General features: G+C 46.3%; 1 protein-coding gene across 1 annotated transcript in view; it reads right to left on the bottom strand.

Annotated features, from left to right (window-relative positions):
* Nucleotides 1–19,911, bottom strand: part of LOC129386778 (uncharacterized) — a 74,928-nt gene extending 55,017 nt beyond the window's left edge. Inside the window, exons 1-3 of the mRNA XM_055074977.1 lie at nt 19,695–19,911; nt 16,006–16,329; nt 14,116–14,274 (exon numbers count right to left, since the gene is read on the bottom strand). Coding sequence (XP_054930952.1) covers nt 14,116–14,274; nt 16,006–16,329; nt 19,695–19,881 — 670 coding nt within the window. The 5' untranslated portion in view covers nt 19,882–19,911. The remainder of the gene's footprint in view (nt 1–14,115; nt 14,275–16,005; nt 16,330–19,694) is intronic.
* Between the last annotated feature and the right edge of the window lie 4,005 nt (nt 19,912–23,916).

The following is a 23,916-nucleotide window of genomic DNA, read 5'->3' as shown; positions in this document are numbered from 1 at the left end:
GTTATGTTTTGCTGTTCACATGCTTGCTGTTGCCTTTAGTCGTTTTGTTCATAATGCTTCTTTTTATGTATTCTCATGTTTTTTTGTGTCTGTTGAAATTTTGTATATGTATATTTATAGCACACTTATATTTTTACTTCATGTTCATCTCGGCCTGCCGATCATATTTTTCTCTATTTCGTTCTGTTCCTTCTTTAGATAATTTAAAGGTTCTGTTGTACGCCGATATTATTTTTATCTTTGTTAGTAGTACAGTACATTGTAATCATAATCACTTTTCTGTTGTTGCACTAGAGCTCTTCGTTTCTGTTAGTGTACATTCTATAAATTTTATTTCTGTCCTGCCACCTATGTAATTTTTTTTCTTATAATTACCCACCGAGGGTCCCGGTTACAGTCTTCGACTTTGGGACCCTCGTCTGTAAAGCGAAAATGTAACCGTTTCTTTGTTTGTAATGAATAAACTTGATTTGATTTGATTTGATTTGATTTCTTTTAACTCAACTCTCCTATTACCTACGATTCCCATCGCCCCTTTTCTCCAGCATAGGCTAGCCAGCTGGTGTTTCGACAAGCTAACCTCCCTGCCCTTCCTTCTCTTTTTCCACCTCCTCGTCCTTGTAGCTGCTTTGATTTCGCGGAGCTTTCAGGTATACATTAATATGGCACGATTAGAGTAAAGGTGCGCCGGTTGAATGCACTGTGGAAACAATTTTAAGACGAAAGTGTTTTGTGCCGAGGTCTACGATTGACTTCCGTTACATGATGTGAACAAGGAGGTTATATGCTAAAACTTCTGGAGTAGAGGTGGCTCACCGAAATTGAAGCTAGTCGCCGCCATCTTTCTCGGGGCAAAAAGCCAGCGCCGCCGTGGTTAGTTGTGGTAGCAGAGTACGGTGTGCACTGTCACGCTGCTCTTGTAATGGTAGAGGCAGCAGATGCACTTCACGTCGACTGCGTCTCTCGTAAATGGTTTCGCAGTGTTTTTACAAAATATCTCTAATTTTACACCGTCATCTCCAGCAAGTTATCCGGACTTTACCGATATTAGTCTTCAATCTGGGAACTGCTTTTTCGCCGCTTAGTTGGACTGTTTCTCCCGAGCCGCTGCACCGCCGAGCTAAGCTTACTGCTAAGCTTAGCGCTCCGGCTGCTACATGAGACGCACTTATGGCTGCGCGTCGACTTTCTTCAAGCCGCCCTGGAAGTACAATAGGAAGGAACTGATATCTGACCCACCGAAATTTCCGAAGAAGCAGGATGGTGCACAATTGGCCAGCGCGAAGGACTTTCTTCTGGGAGCAAGCACGCTAACCCTAACCTTGCATCAGCCTCCCAAGCCGGCGTTGGAGGCACGAAGAAAGCGCAGCGACGCCCGAGCACTCACAAGAAGCAAGTTTTGAAGGCTGGGAAAGTGCGCACCCTTCCACGTGATAACCACAAAGTTATCAGGCCACGGGGTGGCTTGAGCGTTGCCACAGTCGGAATCGTCCGCCTCGCATTGTCCCTATTTATATATATATATATATATATATATATATATATATATATATATACATAGGGCAGCAAGCGTACTTCCCCAAGACTCCATGAAAGGCATTTTCTGCCCAAATATGCACCAAAACATCATCGTTGTGAGTACCCCTCACTCTTCTAATGCAGAACGGCACCGCTGACTTGAGAGCTTTGAGGTCGACGGGCACCAGTTCGAGATTAGGGCTTATGAAACTGCGCCCGACTATACAGCCAAGGAAGTCGTCCGAGGCATTCCTCTCAAAGAAGACGCCAAGGCCATTCACTTCAATGTCGTAAACAAGAGGAACCCGAATGCCTTAGTGGCCAAAAGGCTCAGCAATACCACGTCGGTCATCATCGCCTTCGATGGTGGCCAGGTCCCAACACGGGTGTATTACGGGGGTGAAATGCTCAGGCGCACCTTTTACAGAAAGCAGATTGATGTGTGCTACCAGTGTGGACGCGTCAGCCATCGCATGAACGTCTGCCCGGATCCCCAAGACCGTGTGTGTAGAGGCTGCGGAGCCTCGAACCCAGACTGCAATCACACATGCACGCCAAGGTGTCGCCTTTGTGGGGGAGCACATCCCACAGCGGACAAGACCTGCAAGGCTCGATTCAAGACCCCCTATCTCGTTAAGAAACGACGCGGGGACCGACAGAGGGCAGCAGCGGAGGCCGCCCTCGAGCCACAGCACTAGAACTACGACGAACATTTCGCACCGGCCCCCCGCTCTCGACGCCGGGCGCGGTCTCGCGCGGCCGCGGGGCCTTCATCCCGCCGGCACAGCAGGCCTCTGAGCCGGGCGCGCAGCAAAACCCCCGGACCGAGCCGTGGTCGTTGGAGCTCGCGGGGTCCGAAGCAAGCCCGCCGCCAGGGCCCGGCGCCAGGGCCCAGCTCACCTGTGAAGGTGAGCTGGGCAGATGCGCTTAAGAGCTCGCTAAGACGCGAGGCTCAGGGAGCTACTGCCTCAGAACCTAGCAATAAGATGGACCCTAAGGATGTGGCATTAGAAGCAGTACAGCGCGAAAACGCACAGTCACGCACGGTCGTGCTGCAGTTAACCCAAAAAGATGCGCGAGATTAAACAGTCGATGGCCCAGCCATCTATACCTAAGGCTACTTTAGTCCCCACTCCCGTCACGAATGGTAACGACAATGCGGCGCAGCCCGCAAAGCGCGCGGCGACCAGCTCCGAGTCTCAACAGCTCGACAAGCTCGAATTAACAGTAAGTTACTGGGACAAAGCACATGTCACGATAAATGACTGGCGGAAAGAACAAGAAGAAGTGAGGAAGCTGCTTTCTGAAATTCACACCGGGACCTGCAAAAGCGGCGTTGCGGTCAATAACCTCGCTTCTCGAACAGGCAGAGCGGAAACCCATATAGACAAAATCGCGACTCACCTAGACCTTCGACCAGGGACAGCAATGATGGTCACCATGGGCCCTATAGTCATTCTTCCCTCGCCCTATCTCAGGTAACGCACAAGTACAGCACCACGATTGCCAGCCCCACTAACGAGCTTGTGGTGTGGCAGTGGAACTGTCGGGGCATCACTAAGAAGCAACCACTGCTGCAACAATAGGTCCTACACGCGCTACCCAAACCCGACGTCATAATGATACAGGAAACAAGAGGTACCGTACCAAAGCTTGCGGCCCACACTGTACATGCCTCGTCGATTCCAGTTGATCGCGGACTCGAAATTTTAATTAGGAAAGAGAAAGTAGTGCAAGGACACAGCGTACGCGGCACACATGTGGAACACGTGCTTGTAAAGCTCCTTCCCAATAGGACAGGGAAACACAGGGTATTTCTACTCAACGTATATAGTAATCCGGCTCTCACGCAGGGTCGTTTCCTCTCTCTGTTTCGAGTGGCACTTACCTTGGTGGGCGCAAACCTACAACCGAAGGTTGACGCCTGTGGCAGGACCTGCATGATGCCGAATTAACTCTTATTACCGATCCCACGGCACCGACTCGCACGGGCACATCAGCTGCACGGGACAGGACGCCGGACCTGACGGCGTTTCAAAACATCCCTCAAGCAACGTGATGCAATACCTTTTAAGATACCGGTAGGGACGACATGATCATAGAAACACGAGTACATCATCTCGTCCTAAGGTATTCAAATCGATAGACTGGGACAAATTCCGAAGGCAGCGAGTTGAACAGAGGTGAGGAGACCCATCGATTACATCAACGCATGTGTGGAGATGCTCAATGACGACATGAACAAGGCGACACAGACGGTCGCACCCGAAGTCCAGGTTGACAAGATCGACAGCCGACTAACCCACTTCTGGGAAGCCAAGACATCACTACACGCAAGATGGAATAAGCAACGGCACAACCGAAAGCTTTGTATGAAGTTCGCACACATCTATCGCCAGCAAGATCATTGCCGGACCTTAGCCGCCAACAGTGGTATGACATCCGCAACGCAGTCGATGGGCAGCTCCACAATGGCAGCACGTGGCATCTCCTTCGTCACCTCTTGGGGGAAAGGCAGAGCAAGTCTGCTCAGTGAGCAAACCTGCACCGCCCTTTGCACAAGGGATGGGCTACCACGAGTGATCAACAGCTCGTGATACGCCTGCGAGATAAGTACTTCCCCCAACGACCCGTTGTCCAACACGGAGATTATACTGGAGAGACAAATGCGACACTTGATGAAGAATTTCGAGAGCCAGAGATCCGCGCAGCTCTTCACGACCTTAATGGTAAATAAGCACGTGGTCCCGACAAGGTTTCAAACAAGACTCTACGAAACCTCGATGATGCCTCGATAACCACTCTTACGGCATACGTCAACAAATTCTGCCGAGCAGGTCGCATCGCACAGGCGTGGGAGTGCTCTAAGGCAGTCCTGATACCGAAGCCTAGCAAGACGTCCAGCCTCGATCACTTGCGGCCCATTTCCCTCACATCCTGTGTTGGCAAGATGATAGGCACGCGTTCCTTTCCCGTATCAACCGCCACCTCGAGGACACTGGAGCCTACCAACCCACTATTGTGCACTTACGGTCACACCTCTCCCCTCAAGACGTCATGCTCCAGCTCCACCAGCAGATTATCAAGGCCCAGCTAGCAACAACCGGCCCATCCTCAGCCTAGATCTGGAAAAGGCATTTGAAAATATAGCACATGCAGTAATCCTGAGTGGAATAAACGAACTCAACATGGGCGAGAGAAGCTACAACTACATCAGAGACTTCCTGTCACGCCGCACAGTCACCCTCGCGGTCGACGGCATGACACCCAACGAACTTGCACTAGGAAGCACCGGCGCTCCTTAAGCGTCAGTCATATCCCCGCTCCTTTTCAACCTCGGGATGCAGGGTCTCCCGGCCTAGCTAGACGAGACTGACGGCTTCCAGCACGCCTTGTATGCTAACGACATCACTCTGTGGTTCGACAAGGGCAGGGATGGTCAGAGAGAATGCACCTTACAAGCAGTGGTCTCTGCAGTCGAAACCTACCTCCAAGACACAGGTCTCCGATCATCTACACTCAAACCAGACCTGGTCCTCTACAGCCCGCGCCGCCTATCAAGCCTATACAAGCGAATCGCGCCAATGTGAGGAAATAATCCTCTATACGCAAGACGGCTCCTGTATTCCCCGAATCCCGAAAATACGCATCCTCGGCATGCATATAGCAGCCAACGTGTCAAACATAGAAGCTATCCGGAAAATCGAAGGCAAGGTTAGGGCGGTTACCCGCCCTATCAAACGCATTACAAACAAGCACACGGGCATGAAGGAGGACAGCGTCATGCGCCTCAATACGCTCCTTCACAATCACTCGCATTTCTTATGTGGCTGCCTTCCACAACTAGAATGTCACCGAAAAGGAGAAAATCAACGCCCTTATACGCAAGACTTACAAAATCGCCTTTGGTCTACCGTAGTCCACAAGCACTGCTCTTCTGCTACAGGTGGGGGTATACAACACGCTTGAGGGACTCGTGGAAGGCACTGCAGCGCTCCTTTGGTGGGAAGAGGACTACGCGATTTGTAGATGCGACAGAATACACACGAGAACAGAGGTTCACGGCCGTAGTCGTAGACGTTAACTCCCGGCTTACGCACGCATGTAGTGCCACAACGGAATAACCAGAAACAGTGGAAGAGGTAGCAAGTGCGCTTGCGCTTACCGACCCTCTCTGCGAGGTAGTTCTTAGCGACTCACAATCCACAGTTCGTAACTACCCGCGGGGGCGCATTTCCTCCGAGCTGGTCTACAGCACTTCAATGGCACCGCTATCATGTGGTTCCCAACGCACGTCGCCACCCCTACCGACGAGCGCCCTCCTAACTTGAACGAGGTAGCACACCGCTCTGCGCGAGAACTTGCACGCCTCGCAGAATTGGAGACCGCCTCTCCGAGTTCGAAACTCCTGGTTCGGAACACACGAGAACGCTCATAACCCCGTCATAACACCGTCGCGTGCTCACAATCATTCCTTCCTAGGACTTCAGTCGACTGGAATAATCTACCTACATCATTAGTAAGCATCAGTGACCCCACTCGTTTTAAGAACGCACTAATCAACATAAAATAATGTATGGTGGCAAATGGCATAATTATGTACTTATTCGTGAACATTGTCTGCTTGCTAAAGTGTATTCTTTCTGTATTTTCATGTTATGTAAGTCTCTGTTATTTGTTATGAATGGATTAACTACTTTTTTTCATATTGCTTTTGTTCCTTGGAAATTCCTTCAACTAATCCTGCATTTTTTACTCTTCTAATGTATTCTCGCCCCTCCCCTCTGCAATGTGCAATTATGCACCTTGAGGGTATCACAAATAAATAAATAAACGCTTGGTCAGATACAATATGACATCATCAAGCACTACCAGCTAGGCCTACGGATATTGCCCCCCCCCCTCACCCCAAACTGAAACGTCGCCAGGCAGTCGTCTGGTGACAACTGCATACACAAACCTTCCCCAGACCGGTGCGACTGCGGCATGTTTTCGCCGCGCAATACCTGAGTGCTCTTTGCAAGTTATGTCAGGCAACTAGAGCGACTCTCTCACACATGTCGACTCTCATAGTGGCGCGTCACTGCGTGTGGGTGGGCTTGGATTCCACTGCTATTTTGCAGCTCGGTCAAGTTGGGCTCTACACTTGTCTGATTGTGCGTGTCACTATGCGTCTGCTTGTAATAAGACTTATGCACAAGGGCGCTTGTGTACCGAGCATTAGGTACCAGTGGGTATACAAAAGCAGGTGTCGATGCGCTTTAAATGTCGAGTTTATTAATGCGCAAGCATTCGTTGGCGAGCAACCCAGCTGCGTCACACGAGAGCTGTAATGTTTGGTATGTGCACAAAAATATGCAATTTGCGAACACATTAAGGTAATCGTTATAATAGCGTAAATGTGGATGGTTGGTAGCTTTATGAGCGATTAGAAACAAGTAGAACCTATAAAAATGTTAATAAGAGAGAATACCGATTGGCTTATATAGGGCTCCATAGAAAATACATCGGGAAGCTTATAGTAGGGGTGGGCCAACAAAAATTTTGTGCATAGGCCCACCTGAAATTTGGGGGTAACCTAACTGAAATTTGGGGATGAACCAACTTTAAGTATGGGGGTGAGCCAACTTAATTTGAGTGGGCCTATCTGAAACTGTAAATGGCTAACTTGAAATTAACGGGTGGGAGAAATTGAAATTTGGGGTGGACCAACCTGAAATTTAGGGGCTGAGCCGCGACCGAATTCCGGGTTTGGCCAAACACAAATGTCAAGTTTGGCTCACACCCAAATTTTCGAGTTGGCCCAACCCCAAATTTCGAGTTGGCCCTTCAGGTTGGGCCACCCCCAAATTTCACTTCGCCCACCCCTAATTTCAAGTTCGCCCACCCTCAAATTTCAGCTAGCCGCTCTTAAATTTAAGTTGGTGCACCAGGGCTATAAGCTTTCCCATGTATATTCTATGTAGCCCTTTGTAACCCTGTGGATATTCTCTCTGATAATTTTTTTAGTGCTTTGAATAGTTTGTAATCGCTTATAAAGCTAGCAGTCATCTATATTTATACTATTGTTACGTGTAGCTGATTACGCCGGTTGTGCTGCTTCGACCCCACGACGAATGATGCGGGTCAAGTCACATCGCGACGGCTGGTGAAAGACGTCGTCACAAGATGACGTAGCAGCTGTGTTGGGAAGTCGCATGTTGTGCTGGGATACCCGGCGGCTTTTAGCATGCTCGAGATGGCGGCACTCCTCGAGGATCGTATCGATGCTGGTGACGTTCGTAAACACCTGTAAATTGATGGCGTCGTAAGCAATGCCTTTGAGGACGTGATTAACCTTATCGTCCTCAGACATGTTGGGGTCAGCCTTGGCACAAAGGGCCAAGACGTCGAGAGTGTTCGACACGTAGGACTCGGTCGACGTCTGTACACGTGTGGCAAGGGCTTTCTTAGCATTGACTTCGCGACCGAACGGATTGCCAAAAAGCTCGCGGAGCTTCTCTTTGAAAAGATCCCAGCTCTCCTCTTGGTGAGAGATCTCCTCTTCGTGAGTCTGTAACCACGCCACTGGAGCTCCGTCGAGGTAGAAATGAACGTTGGCAAGCATAATAGTCGGATCCCACCTGTGACTGGTGCTGACACGTTCGTATAAGCGGAGCCAGTCGGCAACATCAGGACTGCCGACTCCGGTGAAAACACCACGATTCCGAGGTGGGGAACCGGCGACGCAGGTCGGGGCTGCAGGCGGAGACGCTTGCGTAGATGAAGTGCCGCCGCCAGCAGGAGCCGAAATTACACTGTCGCAGTTGCGACCGCTGCGGAGCTCTATGACGGGTACGGGGAACGGAGCCTCCACCAAATTTATGTTACGTGTAGCTAATGTACAAGCCTATTTACAATATATTTACACGTAGACCGACGGTGGTAAAGATGGCGACGCTATATCAAGCGGGCACACGTCGTCTTCTTCCTCCTCAGTGCAGCCACATTGTAGCGGCTGTTCCCTATCACTGTTATAACAGTACGACAATTGTGCATGCTTGTGCAGGTATAAGGCACTAAACTTCTCCCGTGACGGCGCTGGGGTACTCGCCACAGGATGCTTACGCATAAACCAAGCTAATCATTAAAACAATTTCATGCACAGAAAAAAAATAATGTAGCATCATATATAACTGTAACTAAATTGCCTCATCGCGAGTACAATAATTATGTAAGATAAAGAGATATTATTTGTGCAATTTTTCATCGGGGGGCCGAAAACGCGCTCGAGTGCCGTGCGTAATCCGCGGCTGCCTAATACTGGGCCCGCCCTCTTTCCCCCCCCAATATGGCCGCCGGTGGCTTCACTCGCTCTCGTAGGCGGCCGCAGTTGCTGCCACTCCATGATTTTTAGTATATAACCTCATTGGGTGCGACGTTCAGTGCCAACGATCACAATAAGCTTTGCTGATTAAAAGCCCCTGAATTTTCCAAAACTAGCGCCATTCTTAGATCTTTCCGCCACCACGCTCTCCCCGGCGTTTCCTCCTCCAAGCCTCCTGTCGCCCCTGGCTCCTGCGCTCCTCCATTGGTCAATCTGCGTCGCGTGGAAGCACGCGTCATGCTTTTGTACATCTTTTTTTTTTTTCTGCACGCTCCGACCGCCATTGCTGGACCAATGCGACGAAAGTACGCGCAGACGGATTGATGGCGGGAGGTTGTGGGAGCAAATCGCGGCGGCCGTATTTCGATGGGGGCGATATGCAAAGACGCCCGTGTCCCGTCCCTTGGGGGCACCTTGAAGAACCCCAACTGTTCAAAATTATTTCGGAGTCCCCTATTACGGCGTGCCTATATTCATATCGTGGTTCTGGCACGTAAAACCCAAGAATCAATTTTTTTTCTCTCTTGTGTACCTTGATTGTTCCCCATAAAGGAACAGTGCTTCCCTGCAAAAACACGCAAAGCAAAAGAATACAGACGCACGTAGTATACAGATATAAAACGAGCATTTCAATAAAAAAGTTACTGGTGCTAATAAGGGGGGGGGGGATAATTATTTTTGGAACCTCTGTTCAGTTGTCCCATCAAGTTCTTTCTTGATACCAAATTACAACCACTTGCACTGTAATACATGAATAAAAAAACGATTCCATGTGGTGGTACGTTCTTTAAATTATCCATACTGTCTACGTGTGATAACGTTGATCATGGCCGCCACAACTCGTGCAAGAGCAATACGCATCTGTAAATGTCGCGGGGCGGAAGTGGCCCTGTTGCTAGGCATTGGTGGCCCCAGACAGTTGGAATCTCTCACGTGCCGGACGAAAAAAATTATCCTGCAGGTACGTAAATTAACCTATGAAACTACGTACACATACTTTCACGCAGTCAAAACCTGGAACTGAGGTAATTACGCGCGTGTTAGAGCATACTGTGTGCATACGTCGTGTTTCAGCAACAAGAACTCTCAACACGTGGGCTCTCTACGCCTTAAATAATGGTCTTTTTCTCTATTCTTCTTTGCGGAATTCCAACACGACATTATTAAGAGGAAGCTTTAGCACGGGAGCTCCTATCTAAATACATGTAAAAGGAGAATTCGTTTTTTTCGGCAACCACTGCATCAAATTTCACAATGTATGTTGCACTTAAAAGAAAAACTTAAAATCTAGTTACCCGTGCTTTGATATTTTTGATGAAGATCATAAATTTTTTATTAAAAATTGGCAAAAATCGAGAATTTTCAATAAAAAACTATCAAGTTTACAACTCCGAAACTTAGAAACTAAATATCATAATGCAATTCTGTGAATTGCATTTAATAGTACATCTAAAGCGGACAAAATTGATATGTTACACATGAATCTCTAAAAATTAATTTATATGGAAATACAGCTTTTGCAGAACCCGTGTACACAACGTAACAAATTCACGTAAGATATAAAATGACACACCGAATTTGCCCCCTTTCAGGTATCTAATGGATGCCATTTACAGAACCGCGATATCTGTTCTTGATGGAGCGCTATGAATTTGTAAACTTCGTGCTTCTATTTTTTTCAACCTTTCGAAAATCTTTGTTAACAAAGTACAGGACTTAAATCGAAATTCTGCTTCGAACAGTCACTAGAATATAACTTTCTCTCTCAAACGCAATAAATTTCTTGAAAATCGGCGCAGAGGTTATCTCAAAAAACCGTTTTTGCGTTTTACATGTGTTTGAATAGCCCGCGTCGGAGTTGGGCCCGAGCGAAAGCTTCTTCTTAAGAGGAAGCTTTAGCTCGGGCCCAACTCCGACGCGGCCTGCCGAAATACATGTAAAACACAAAATCGCTTTTCTGACATAAACCCACGCCACTGAACTCTACCTCTTGCATTCCTGAAGCTGAGCGCGTCGCAACTCAGCTGGCTTCAACGAGACTTTACGGAGTCGGACCAAAATGCTCGTACGGTGACCGATCTGCAGCTGGACGCAGCTCACCAAGAGGACGCCGCGCGGGAAGGAAACCTGCAGCACCGTCGCCGGCCCGCAAATCGTGCGCCTTTCGCTGCAGCGGACCCAGTTCACTAACGATACAAGCAACAGCTTCTGTGAAAACAAGTTTCACTTGTCCTACCGATTCCTATGAAAGAGGGATCAACCATAATTTTTGTTCAAGGCACTTTTTTATGCAGCTAACTGTTTAGTGTCGTTGCTAGTTCTGCCAAGTACTACAGGATAGGGAAATATCATGAGAAGCCAACAAACACCGACACCAAGGACATAATAGGGGACATTAATTGTGCTTAATAAATGAAATAAAGAAACGATCAAATAATGTAAATTAAAGTGGATGAAAAAAACAACTTCCCGCAGGTGGGAACCAAACCCACAACCTTCGCATTTCGCGTGCGATGCTCTACCAATTGAGCTACCGCGGCGCTGTTTCCCCATCCACTTTCTTGGGTATTTATGTGTCTTAGTAGAACGCTGGGAGTGTTAGCCAGCGCCATAACTCACATACCTTGGCGGCGGACGTGGAACGTCATTTTCGCCGCAGGCGTCACGAGAACGTGATGATAGAATGATCGAACGGGATGATAGAGAACGAGAAGGATAGGCAAATGTAACTGTGCGAAAGGAGCAACCGTGTGGCGCACGTCTGTATCTGCGTTTCGGTATGTTACACCGTGGTGCCTGTAATGACAGAATCAAGATGACAACCACGGAGTAACGACTTTAACCGCTGCATTACTGCGACGACAATTGTTGACGACTTCGGCAACGACAAGCACGTGAAGAGAATGGTTCCTAAGACTGCGGTAACAATGACTCCACAATAAAAAATATCACTATGATAGCAGTGAGAAAAGGAGGAAGGCGGCCCACATTGCGTGACAATAGCCTAAAGACCACTATGTGAGTACGACGGCATAAGAACGATGAAGTTATGAAGGCGACTACACTGGCATGACGTGATGTTGACAACGATGTCAAAGAGAGCATGAAAGCGAACACATTACGAAGACACTGGTAATTGACGATTATGACGACCACGACGACGGTGGTGTTAGGACAATGACATGAAGGCGAGAACAACAACGAGAACAAGGCGACGACGGTATGTGCAAAACTATATACCACAAACCAGCGGCGGCCTGAGGAGGGCCCATGGTGAAGATGGTGCAATAGTAATTGAGGAGTGACACGTAGGCAGCTCCCTATCTAAGTGCCGCTGGAAGAGAGAAATGCTTCACGTTGAGTGACAGGAGCGAAATCTATGGCATGTTACGCACGCGGTCTTTGAAGAGTTCTCTGAATTGTTTCAATGTCAAGGATTCTTCTCTGTTTGCATTGGCTTCCTGCGTCGCCACGTTCAAGGCTTCTTCAGTAGAAACGTCGTAGTTTCACCCGAAGCTCGAAACATTGACTGCGATAGTAAATAATTAGACAACTATACAAAGTAAGCTTAGCAATTTCATCGGCGGTATGAACTGCTGAAAACGTTCACTTACTAACTAAATCAACTTGCACGGTTTCACGCGTGCACAGGCAGAGCCATTCTACACGATATCCGCATACACCCACTGTCGGAGCGTTAGCGTGAAGAGGAACGACAGCACCTGCGGGGGAACACCCTCCCCTTCTTAGTACCTATCGCTCGAACGCGAACTAAGCAATGAAAAACAGAGCGCACACAAGGCCATCAGCTTTGTATGGACGGTTAGCCTTCGAATGCGCAACAGATGACCTCTAAGAACGCGAGCGGCCGCCCGCCTTCTGCGTTGCGGTGGCCAGAGTACAAACAGAGATGCGCACGAGCCTGGCCTTTAGCCTGCCCCTTTCCACTCCCCCTCCTACCATGATCACATCGTCCCGCTCTTCCCTTGCGCACCCCAAACGTCCTGGAGCCCCCTCGCCGGCGTCCTCGTTTGAGCTCACGAAAATGCGCTGCCGCATCAAACCACCAACCGTCTAGGCTCACGCTCACACGTGTTCCCAATCACGTGCGGCCGCGATATCATTGCACTTCGGCTGTTATACGGAACCTCACGGCGACGACCATGCTGACAGTAGTGACGACTGCAGAAATTCACGTGGAATGCCCTCGACTCCTCGTAAAACCTTAGGCGTCCAATGATGTGACCTAATCGGAGATTTGCTTTCGCAGTGCCTCGACGTAAACATAGCCCATGTCACTCGTAGCTACACCGCTCACATTCTTCTGTGAAATGAAGCGCTATTAGATGGTTGGTCAATGCAGTGGAAATAGTTGCATTGTTTCTTCGCCTCAGTACAGTAACATCAGCCTTCATGGGGTCGTAGTGAAAGTCGTCAAGCAATCCTCCTGGCCGTTCTGTTGCCTTACAGCTGGAGTCACGCACACAGGACTGATTGTCGTACATTGGCATGGTGCGCTAGTTATTACCACTTTGCGGAACTTCAGGCTATCCTAGATCCCCAACTGCTTGCAAAATGTTTCGCATACCAGTAATTCAAGCATTGCCCGCGATCTGAAGAATTTTCTTTTTCTTAACTTTGTAAAACTTATTTTCACCAAAACGCTGTAGTAACGAATTTGTACATTTTAGCTGTTTTAGCTAGATTGCACCTGACACGTGATGCACTTTGTACTCCTCTACGCATCATTTTATAGATTAACGCGCTTATGCAACAATACTATCAATACGAAGACACTTAGTCGTTGCGTGTAACGCACTTCTGATTCTTAATGTGTTGAATAAACGCAAGAAGAAAAAAATACCCAGAATTTCGGCATGATATTGGAACAGAACAGATGACAAGAACATGTTCAGGTATTCCGGGCGGTGACGCTTATGCACAATTTCCCCCTGATCAATCGCCATGCCGGACGAAAGTCGATAAAAAATGCGCTGGTAAGGAGGGTTTCCTACGTCCCTTGGTGAACTCTTTATATAGTAAGTGCTGAATGATTGTGGCGAAATTTGCCAAGCACTCAATACGCGACATCTCTCACGTCCGAGGTTACAGCATGCAGCTTTACAGTCAAGAGCCTTCACGGATTTGTTTGAAAGCTATCGCAAGTAGCCTAACACCTGTAAGCACTTTGCCTAAACATGCCAGCTGTCTATGAAGAATCCTGCACCCACCACAAATCGCTTCGCTTTCATCGGCAGGTTGGAGACTTCCGGGTGACTTCGACGCTTTCACCGCAGGGCAATCGGCGTCGCCATCACAGAGCCTCTCGCTCGTAATGGTGATATTACTGCCGGGGCACTCGAAATTGCTTTCTTCGATATTTGAGCGTCCTGCAAAGAAGATGTTTTCCTGGTTTGGGCTTGTATGGGATACAGCTTCTTCTACATTATCATAGGCCAAGTAATACAGTGGTCATCAGGATGTAGGACTGGTGCATCAAGCCAAAAGGCTGATAAAACTAATTATTCAATAAATAAAAGAAGAATTTTTGACCTACTTTGCTCTATAGTAAACGTTTAGAATCCACGTATAAAGCGTTTGAACAGGCACATAAAATATGTTTTGACAACATTCACCCATTTCGTTTGTTGTTCACGGTTTACTTATCCAACACGAAATACACGGACTTTATCACAGCAGTATTCTGTTTAGACGTCATATTGTTACAGTACCTACAACAAATACCGACATGTTGTTGGGACTCCAGTTTTGTACAACTTACTAGTGCCATACCTTGGCCCAAACAACGTGCCTACAACGCTATACTGATAAGAAAATACTGCCGATAGAAGTAACCACAAGTGGCGTTCGTATTATTGTTCTACTGTAACCTAAAAAAGGACTAAGTACCTGCAAGTGCTATCATCTGTATTGTTTACAAATTACAACTTTGCTACATATTAAGTTCTAATGTTTGACGAATATTTGTGTTGCATACTGTTAATTCGCCTATGCACATGTACTATGTAGTTAATCTTAGTTTAGCTGTGTGATTAAAAATAGGTTGCATTATGTACTGCGCCTTCCCATTCATTTCGCCTCTGTAACGCATAGCTGCGTTTGTACAGCTGTTGCCATGTAACGCTTACGTGTGCCCCATTATGACGCTTTCTCAGGTTTTAGTTCAGCCGTTCTTCCAGCACATTGTTGGCAGATAAATCTTATTACGATGTATTTCAGAGGGAACGGAGACTTGGGGGAAAGACGGAAAAATGAAAAACCACGCAAGCATCCAGTAGAATTCCGCCAAGATATAAAAGTGGCAAAAGGTAAAGGCTGACTAAATCGTTTGAGTACTGCGCGAAGAAAATCGTATGTGTATTCGAAACTTGCGGGTCTCTAATGGCATTACAGATAAGCTATTTCAGTGGAAGAATTCCATAAGCGCATTTACAGTGGCCGGAAATGATATTTGTTGAGACTAGTGTCACTGATAGGCAGCCTACTAATAATTCGACAGTAACTTTTTAGTAAGTTCTATTGCTCAACAATATTTAGGAGGCGAGAAGAGTCATTAAGAACAGTAGTTTTCTCCTGTGGGGTTTACTAGGCGGTTTCACATTGCTCCGGACACGCTCAACCTTCTCTAACTGAGTAATTAACCTTAATGCCAGCATTTAGAGATTTTGTTTGTCGCAATAAAAGTCACATGGTGTCAATTTTTCTAACTTACTTTAGTAAACACATCATGTAAACAGTTATGCGCGACCTTATTTATTTATTTATTTATTTATTTATTTATTTATTTATTTATTTATTTATTTATTTATTTATTTATTTATTTATTTATTTATTTATTTATTTATTTATTTATTTATTTATTTATTTATTTCATAATACTGTGAGTATTTATCAGACTCTGACAGGAGTGGAATTAACAATAGGTAGTACAACAGGTTTGCAACACTTGCACCAACTAAAGCATATCGTTCAGAAATGGTCATTCAAACATGCTACATGTATTGATTCATATACGAGTGGTCAACGTGTCTCAAAGTTTCCAATATGTGCTTTCAAAGAAAAAGAAATACTATGCTAGAGCAAGTGCGATGTCAACTCACCTACGGACCCTGTGACGACGGTAATGCTGCCCGCCCTACCGAACTTGCGATGTTCCTCGGGCGAGCCCTTATCAGTGTAGAATGGACGCAGAATCAGGGTGTAGCTTGTCCAGGGCGCCAGTGAGCTGATCACCGTGGTACGATCTTCCACTCCAAGTGTGCGCGAGAAGCTTGATGCCGCTGAGTGGGCGGTTACATAGTACCCGGCTACGCGGAGCGGAACAGTAGGATCCTGCTGAGGAGTCTGCCAAGCTAGGCGTACAGTGTTATTGCCTTCAGTAGTCGCTTCCATATGAACATCCTCGGCGACCAAGAGGGGCGGGGCTGAGGAGCAGAAGAGAACAAATCAATTCATGCACGGAATGCTGCGCTTCCTTGTAAGCTGCATATTACTTCGCATCAATATTTAGTGTTTTGTTGCGTTCTCAAAAATATGTGGTCATGATCACTAACTGAATCCTAACTGGTTACCTGCCAGAAAATGCACTACCTTCTTATTAAGTGAAGGCAGTAAAGTGATAGTAAATTCACTACCTGCTGAATCACTAGCTTTGTACTTAGTACTAAGGTAACATTTCTGCAGGTAGTACTGGCTAGGAATTAAGTGTATCTTGTAGTCATTTGTCGTGATATTCACAGCTCTGGCACTGCTGTCCTAGCGCAACTAAGATGTAATGATCAAGACCTCTGATGGGCCTATTCGATATATGTATGCCGCTTGTGTGGTCTTATTAAGTCGACGGCATTCTCATAGGATAAGTGGGTAAAATAACACCCGCCGTGGTGGAGTAGTCGTAATGGGGTTGTGCTGTATGCCCGGGGGCGCGGTATCATATCCTGGCCACGGCGGCTGCATTTCCATGGGGCTGAAATGCAAAAACGCCTGTGTACCGTGTATTGGGTACACATTAAACAATTTGATGTGGTCACATTTATTCTGGCGTACCTCACTACGGCATGCCTCATAATTAAATCATGGTTTTTGACACGTAAACCGCGGAAAGTTCTTCAAGGTTTCTTGAAAGTTATTCAAGCACAGATAAAAAAAAGAAGGCAACCGCCTCCTTTTCGTATATATTAAGCGTCAATTGTCGGTACACGTGGTACATACCAAGGACATCACGGCACGCTGAACCTGTTTAACTATGCACTATGTAATTGTACGAAGCACCGATCAAGGACGAATAAACCGCAGAACGACGACAAAGGTGCTACACGACACCTACTCTAAGAGCAACTTCGAGAATATATATTAAAAATTAACGCGATTTAAGTGCCAAAACCACGATCTCATTATGAGGCACGCCGTAGTGAGGGACTCCGGAAATTTGGACCACCTGGGGTTTGTTAACGTGCACCTAAATCTAAGTACACGGGTGTCTTCGCATTTAGACCCCATCAAAATGCGGCCGCAGTGGCCGGGGTTTCATCCCGCGACCACTTGCTTAGGAGCCAAGCACCAGAGTGTATGTATAGCCGTTGTTCGTAACAACACATAAATTGCATAAATATTTGCATAAATATTCAAGGTTCTTTACCGACATTTCTCTACTCCACTGTTTGCATACATATCCACTCCGACGTCAGCCATAACTGGTTATCTACCATAATGAACGATAATACCGCTATATTAAATTTTGCATAACACTGTCACAATCGCAAAATTTATGCACCACGACCAGACGAGGTAGTAGTACATTACTCGTTATTAAGTTGGAACTACCAGAAAGCGTATCTGGCAAACAAGTGCAGCATTTTTTGCATTTACAAGTCCCTGGCTAATACAAGATTACCGAGAAGGTACTAGAATACAAAATAATCCAGTGAACGCGTGACTTCACAAGCTATATAATAACTTGAATTTTGGGAGTGCCATTTCGAAGTGCATTTTCTTTAGAAACGTGCTTCAATCCAACACTGAACGTTTCGGCCTCAATAAATAAAATGCGCGTGTGTGCGGCGTCTTTTGTAACCCTTGGCAAAAAGTGTATTCTGGTTCATGCACTCTTCAAGCAATAAAATCATCGCCTGACGTTCATTCTTACCTTCATTCATACATCAGACGCCACGTTTCATCATCACTGGTACAGACTGGTCCCATTAGTAAGGGGGAAGTTTTCTCAAACACAAATTTTAGCGGACGACGCATGGTTATCTATATTGTGAATTGTGCTACGGCATCTTGCAGGTATCGCACAACAATTTGTGTCAACAAATTGAAAGCACTAGGTAAAATTTTTCGAACAATTGCGTAGCTTCCTAGAAAAGCAACCGCACGCTTAGTGACCCTAATAAATATACATTTAAACAGGTCTATATAAATTAAATACAAGCGTTTCTTCGCCAGCTTCGTCAACCGTACCAGCCCAACGTAATGGCGAAGTAAATTTGGCGGCCCACTGGCATTGAAGCGCTAGACCAACGCCGCAGACAGCAAGTAAAAGCTGCTCGCGGGGCCGGACCGGCGGTGACCTCGGAGACATGACGGAAGGGGGGGTGGGGCGAGATCGATGACTCAGACGCTCTGTTCTGCAGCTAGATTCGGCTTTAAGGAGCCGGCCAAGGGGAACTAATTGTTCGCGTAGTTCCCACATGAACTCCGCTATTCAAAATTTCCTTGTTGGGATATGTAGTGTCGAGGACGGTCCCCAATGTGCTCATTTGCTGTAGCCACATATTGGTAATAATTTTAATGTTATTTACCGCAACTTCACTAATTACACACGTAATTGTTGGAATTGCTCTGTATCTAGAGGCTGCCAATGCGGGCAGTCGAATTTTAAAGATAACGTAACCGTGATATATACTTTTCTAAGTTAAAAAATTTGGTGGAGCTAGAAAAGACAGGCTGCAGGTTTCCTTTAATGGAGTCGGTGCGTAGCAATACCATTTGACAACTTTCGGAGCAAGCCGTAGGCTTCCGGTTGTAAATCATTGGTCGAATCTGCGAGAACTCAAGGGACCGATGCTCTCCCCATTCCGGGAGCTCTAACTCCTCAAATTTTCTATAATTACGAAGATCAGTGCAGTTCAGTTTGCGTATATATATATATATATATATGTGTGTGTGTGTGTGTGTGTGTGTGTGTGTGTGTGTGTGTGTGTGTGTGTGTGTGTGTGTGTGTGTGTGTGCGTGTGTGTGTTTACTGCACAGAGCCATACCTATCACTATCTAGGCGACGAAAGTGATATCAGCAAGCATAAGCCCGCACAGATAGAGGAACGCTCAAACGCCGCTTTCTTTTCAAAATTTTTTTCTTCGTCTTGCCCGTGCGAGCTTTGGTGTATATATCTTGCTTGTCCACATCTACGCCATAAGTCTCAGTGCCATTTGCCAGCATGCATCGCATTGCGCGACTCTATCAGTCACACACCGAGCGTCAGATATTTGAGAGAGATTCGCGGAAACACCTCCCCCCTCCCCACTTCCGCTTTAGCAGAAGATAAGAAAGGCAGTCTGCGAAAACGTGCTCCGGAACCGCAGCTCGAAAGGAAGTGAGAACTTCAAATAGTCGTACAAGAAACAACCTAAGAACGTAGCTCTAGTAGAGGTGCATGTGTATGTTGCTGCGGATAAAGGTCTCGCACTAACTTCAGCAATCATTGTAACCGACTTCTGGTGCAAGCTTGTGAGAGGTATAATCAGTTGCCTTAGATTTAAAGATTTTCCAACAACTTTGAAGACTCACCACAGATCTTCTGGCTTTCGTCAGGTCTTTCGTATTCCTGAGATCCATGCGGGTCAATCACCAAGGGACAATCTCCTGTACCGTCGCAGAGCCGCGTGCTGGGAATAGTCTTGCTCGTGCCCCAGCACTGAAACTCGCCGGCGTCAAGCGTGGACCGTGACACTCCTAAGAACCACGTATATGACATTACTGTTCCTCATAGGAATCTAGAAATAGGATCTCTAGCGGTTAAATAATGGGAATTCGTAATCTTATTCTTTAAATGGTTTCGGAAGAACCCATGCCTCACCTGAACATTTTTTACGTCAATAAAAGAAAAAAAAACGCCTTAGAATGCTCTTGAATTCTTTATTCTTTAGTGCCATCTGTCTGTCTCACATAATAGCTTCTGTATCCATTCTATCGTTTTATCACTTCTCCGCTGCCCACATGCTTCTACTTTAGTAAAGTAGTAGTCTTATTTGACGCGTAGCACACGATCTGCGAAGCACACATATTCTTTAATTTTTAAACATTGTGATGCAGTATTTTTGCTCACGCCATTGTATTTACTTACACGTCTTTCCGATGGATGCCTTTATGTAGCTTTCCGCCACTGTCCGGGACCTTGTATTTGGCTTGGTGTTAATATAAGCGTTGCTGCTGCAGTCAAATTACTGAATGTACTGGCAGAAAGTAAGATAATTGCCGTTTGTAATATTACTATTACATTGCCGGCCCCTATTTAGGTTGAAGGAGAGATGTTTCCAAATTGGTCCTCAACACGTGTTCATCTTCATGTTTGTCATGTTGTCTTACAGCATCCGCCACTGCAGGATCTTGTTGATTTTACTGTCTGTCAGTATCTCTAAAGAATGTGGTAAATTTATCAATGTGAAAAAAGCAAGACACGCACTTTCAAGTGATCGTATGCATAGCCTAATGTTTAGATTTTAGAAAATAGGTCGACTATCAAAATGATTTGCGCTAAATTCCGATTCACATGTATGCTGCAGTAATCCATCGCCCAGTACATTTTCGCGGTTGGCAATTAACAACGCTATGTTTTAATTACAGAACACGACTGAAGGCAACCTTCGTTTAGAGCAACTCGCACAAATATGCATTATTGTTGAAGTGAAAGAGGTACGCTAGCAAGAAGGAACACACCTTGGGATCCCTATAGTTACAGTAAATCGGCCTGTTCCACAAATTGCGATGAAGCTGGAAGACATGAACATGAATATGAACACGTTCGCCAACTTTTGATGCATAGAAGTTGCATTGTTTTCATAACGCGGAACACATTCTGAAGAAACATACATATGTTGCACATTTCTAATAAATATACGGGGAAATGTGTGTTGATAAGAAAAGCAATGCACGATATGTCAAGGAATGCAACGAAAATTCACGTTCCTGGTGCAGCGTTCTCGTGGTTCTTTATGATATGGTTTCTGAAACATGACTTGATAACTCAGGCCGTTTATACTCTGCGTTCACATTATCGTATAACGCTACAAACATAATTTTTTTACGATATCAAAAAAATATCTCGCTCAAAGAGTGGCGGCTTAGATGACACTTGGATTTCGAAACGTTCATATTCGATATTGTTACTTTCTTCACTCTGTGAAGAACAATAAAGAAAATTACTATCAGTGACAAGAATACACCGTCGCATAGCAAAAAAATCACAGGCATGTGCGGCACACGCAGATCATTCGCAGCGTAAGCTGGGGGAGCGGCCCCATAGGAGCTTCATATTCGGAACCCGCACTACACGGTGTCTCGTCGTTTCGTTATCACGAGAACGATCTGAACGGTTCTCCCGGAGTTGATGGCGAGCTTCGGCGTCAACGCCGGGAGGACCGTTCAGATCGTTCTCGTGATAACGAAACGACGTAGCTATGCGATTGGCTTAGTCAGCAGCGGTGCGCGCCTTGCGAGGAGGCGCTATAAGGTCTACCGAAGACTACACAGGTATCCAGGCTATCTAGAGCGCATGTTACAGCCCTTGACCCATGGCACGATACGATGCTGTTGTTGTTGTTTATGATGATGATCACCATCATCAGCCTGTTTTATGTCCACTGTAGGGCGATAACGTAGGTTTATTGGCATACCTTTAAAACGGGCTTGTGACAAATAGTCACCTAGCCTGCTAGAGTTAAGCATGTCCAGTTGCATGCAGCATGCAACTGATGTATGCAACCGCTACATTTCGGGACACATGGTTGAATATAACGCATCTGCAAGGCAAACATTGCGCATGTCGACGTCACGCAGTGCGCATGTCACATGACGTGAGAAACGGCACGATACAATGCTAATACTCTGATGATTATGACGGTGACTCTATGACATTTTCTTTGAAACAGGACGGTGATAGACACCTAGCCTGCTTGATATAATCAGGTATGATGTACCTGTTTTTCATCCTATCATTTTACTATACATCTTCTCAAGCTTCTTCCTTCTTCCGGAAACTTTTTATATATACCTTGTACAACAACCTATCTAATTGCAATACAAAATGTGCACATAGCGACGCTACGCGGCGCCCACCTCACATCGCGTTACAAGTGGCATGCTACGATGGCAATGAAGGAGAAGATGTTGATGAGGATTTATCGGCATCCCCTTTGAAACAAAGCGGTAAGAAAAAGTCACCGAACCTGCTTGATTTAATCAAGTATGTCATCCACGTTTTTCATTTCAGCAATATTTATAGATCGCCATAATCTTCTTTTTCGTCCTCAAGACTTCTTTATCTACCTTGTACACTACCTGTAAGCTGCTACATGGTGTGTCACTTGATGTAATAATAGGCGAGTGCAATGTAAAGGGCGCACATATAGACGCTACGCAGCGCGCATCTCACATCGCAAGACAAGTGACACGACACGACGCTAATTAGGACGATCATAATGAAGTATGATGTTTCACGGAAGCCTGTCTGGTCGGGTCGGAACATGAAGAAAAAGTACACAATACCCGGGGCACTACGCTGACCATAGTAAATTTAAAATAAAAGAATACGTTTCTTCTCCTACACGGGAACTTTACCCAACGACATGGCAATTGGAACGAGCCCATTACAGCATATACAGGATCTCGAAAGATTTTCCTCGGGCGATGGACTCCTGGCAGCCTAGCCCCGGGCACCAACATCAATAACCGTTGGACAAATAAAGTTTATACCTATCCTATCCTGTAAAAGCACACACATACACGGACGGACGCACGTTCGCACACTCGCATTCAAGGCGAAGCACTGATTGCAAGTGATCCTTATGAAATCACAAAGGTAACGCCTGTACTCGTTAAAAAACCTAAATAATGGGGTTTTACGTTCCAAAACCAAGATATGATTATCAGGTACACCGTAGTGGGGGACTCCAGAAATTTGGACCACCTGGGGTTCTTTAACGTACACGGGTGTTTTCGCTCCCATCAAAATGCGGGTGCCTTGGCCGGGATTCAATGCCGCGGCCTCGTGCTTAGCAACCCAACACCGTAGCCGCTAAGGAACCACGGCGTATCCCTGTGTTCATTCGTCAGCGTCTATGTACCAACTCCAAGAAACCTTCAATGGACCACTGATTTTTCCAGTACGGCATGTAAAATTGTCAGACACGTGTGCCAGCAGCACAAAATTGCTAATGTAAAGAAATGTCTACTTACGGTAGTTATTCGCTACAATTCTTTAGCATCAAGAACATTCAGTGCCTGATTCTCAATTTTCCAAAGGCGGGAATCGACTTGCACGAGAAGAGACTCACCTTTCGCACCTGTGACCACGGTAGCATTGACAGCTCTGCCGAGCTTGCGCTCTTCCTTTAGCGAACCGTTCACACTGTAGAATGGGCGCAAAATAAGCCTGTAGCTTGTCCATGGCGCCAGAGTGTCCAGTACCGCGTTACGATTCGCGGCGCCCAGCGTCAGCGTAAACGTTACCGCACTTGACTGGACGGTTAGGTAGTAACCGGCAAGGAGGAGCGGTACGCTCGAGTCTCCATGAGGATGTTGCCAAGAAGCGCGTAGTGTGCTGTTTGCTTCGGGTGTCACTTCCAGCGGAATTCGCTCAGCGATCAAAGCGGGTGAGGCTGACAAAAAAAAAAAAAAAGAACCATACAATCATCACAGCAGCGCTAAGATTCCTTTCAGTGAACATCGTCATAGTCGTACAAGATACTCGGTGACACTCACGTAAGAATTATTGTAGACACATACACAATGC

The sequence above is a fragment of the Dermacentor andersoni genome, chromosome 8, assembly GCF_023375885.2.
Source record: "Dermacentor andersoni chromosome 8, qqDerAnde1_hic_scaffold, whole genome shotgun sequence".
Lineage (NCBI taxonomy): Eukaryota > Metazoa > Arthropoda > Arachnida > Ixodida > Ixodidae > Dermacentor > Dermacentor andersoni.
Note: the sequence above shows the minus strand (reverse complement) of the source record. Positions and strands in the feature narration are given on the sequence as shown.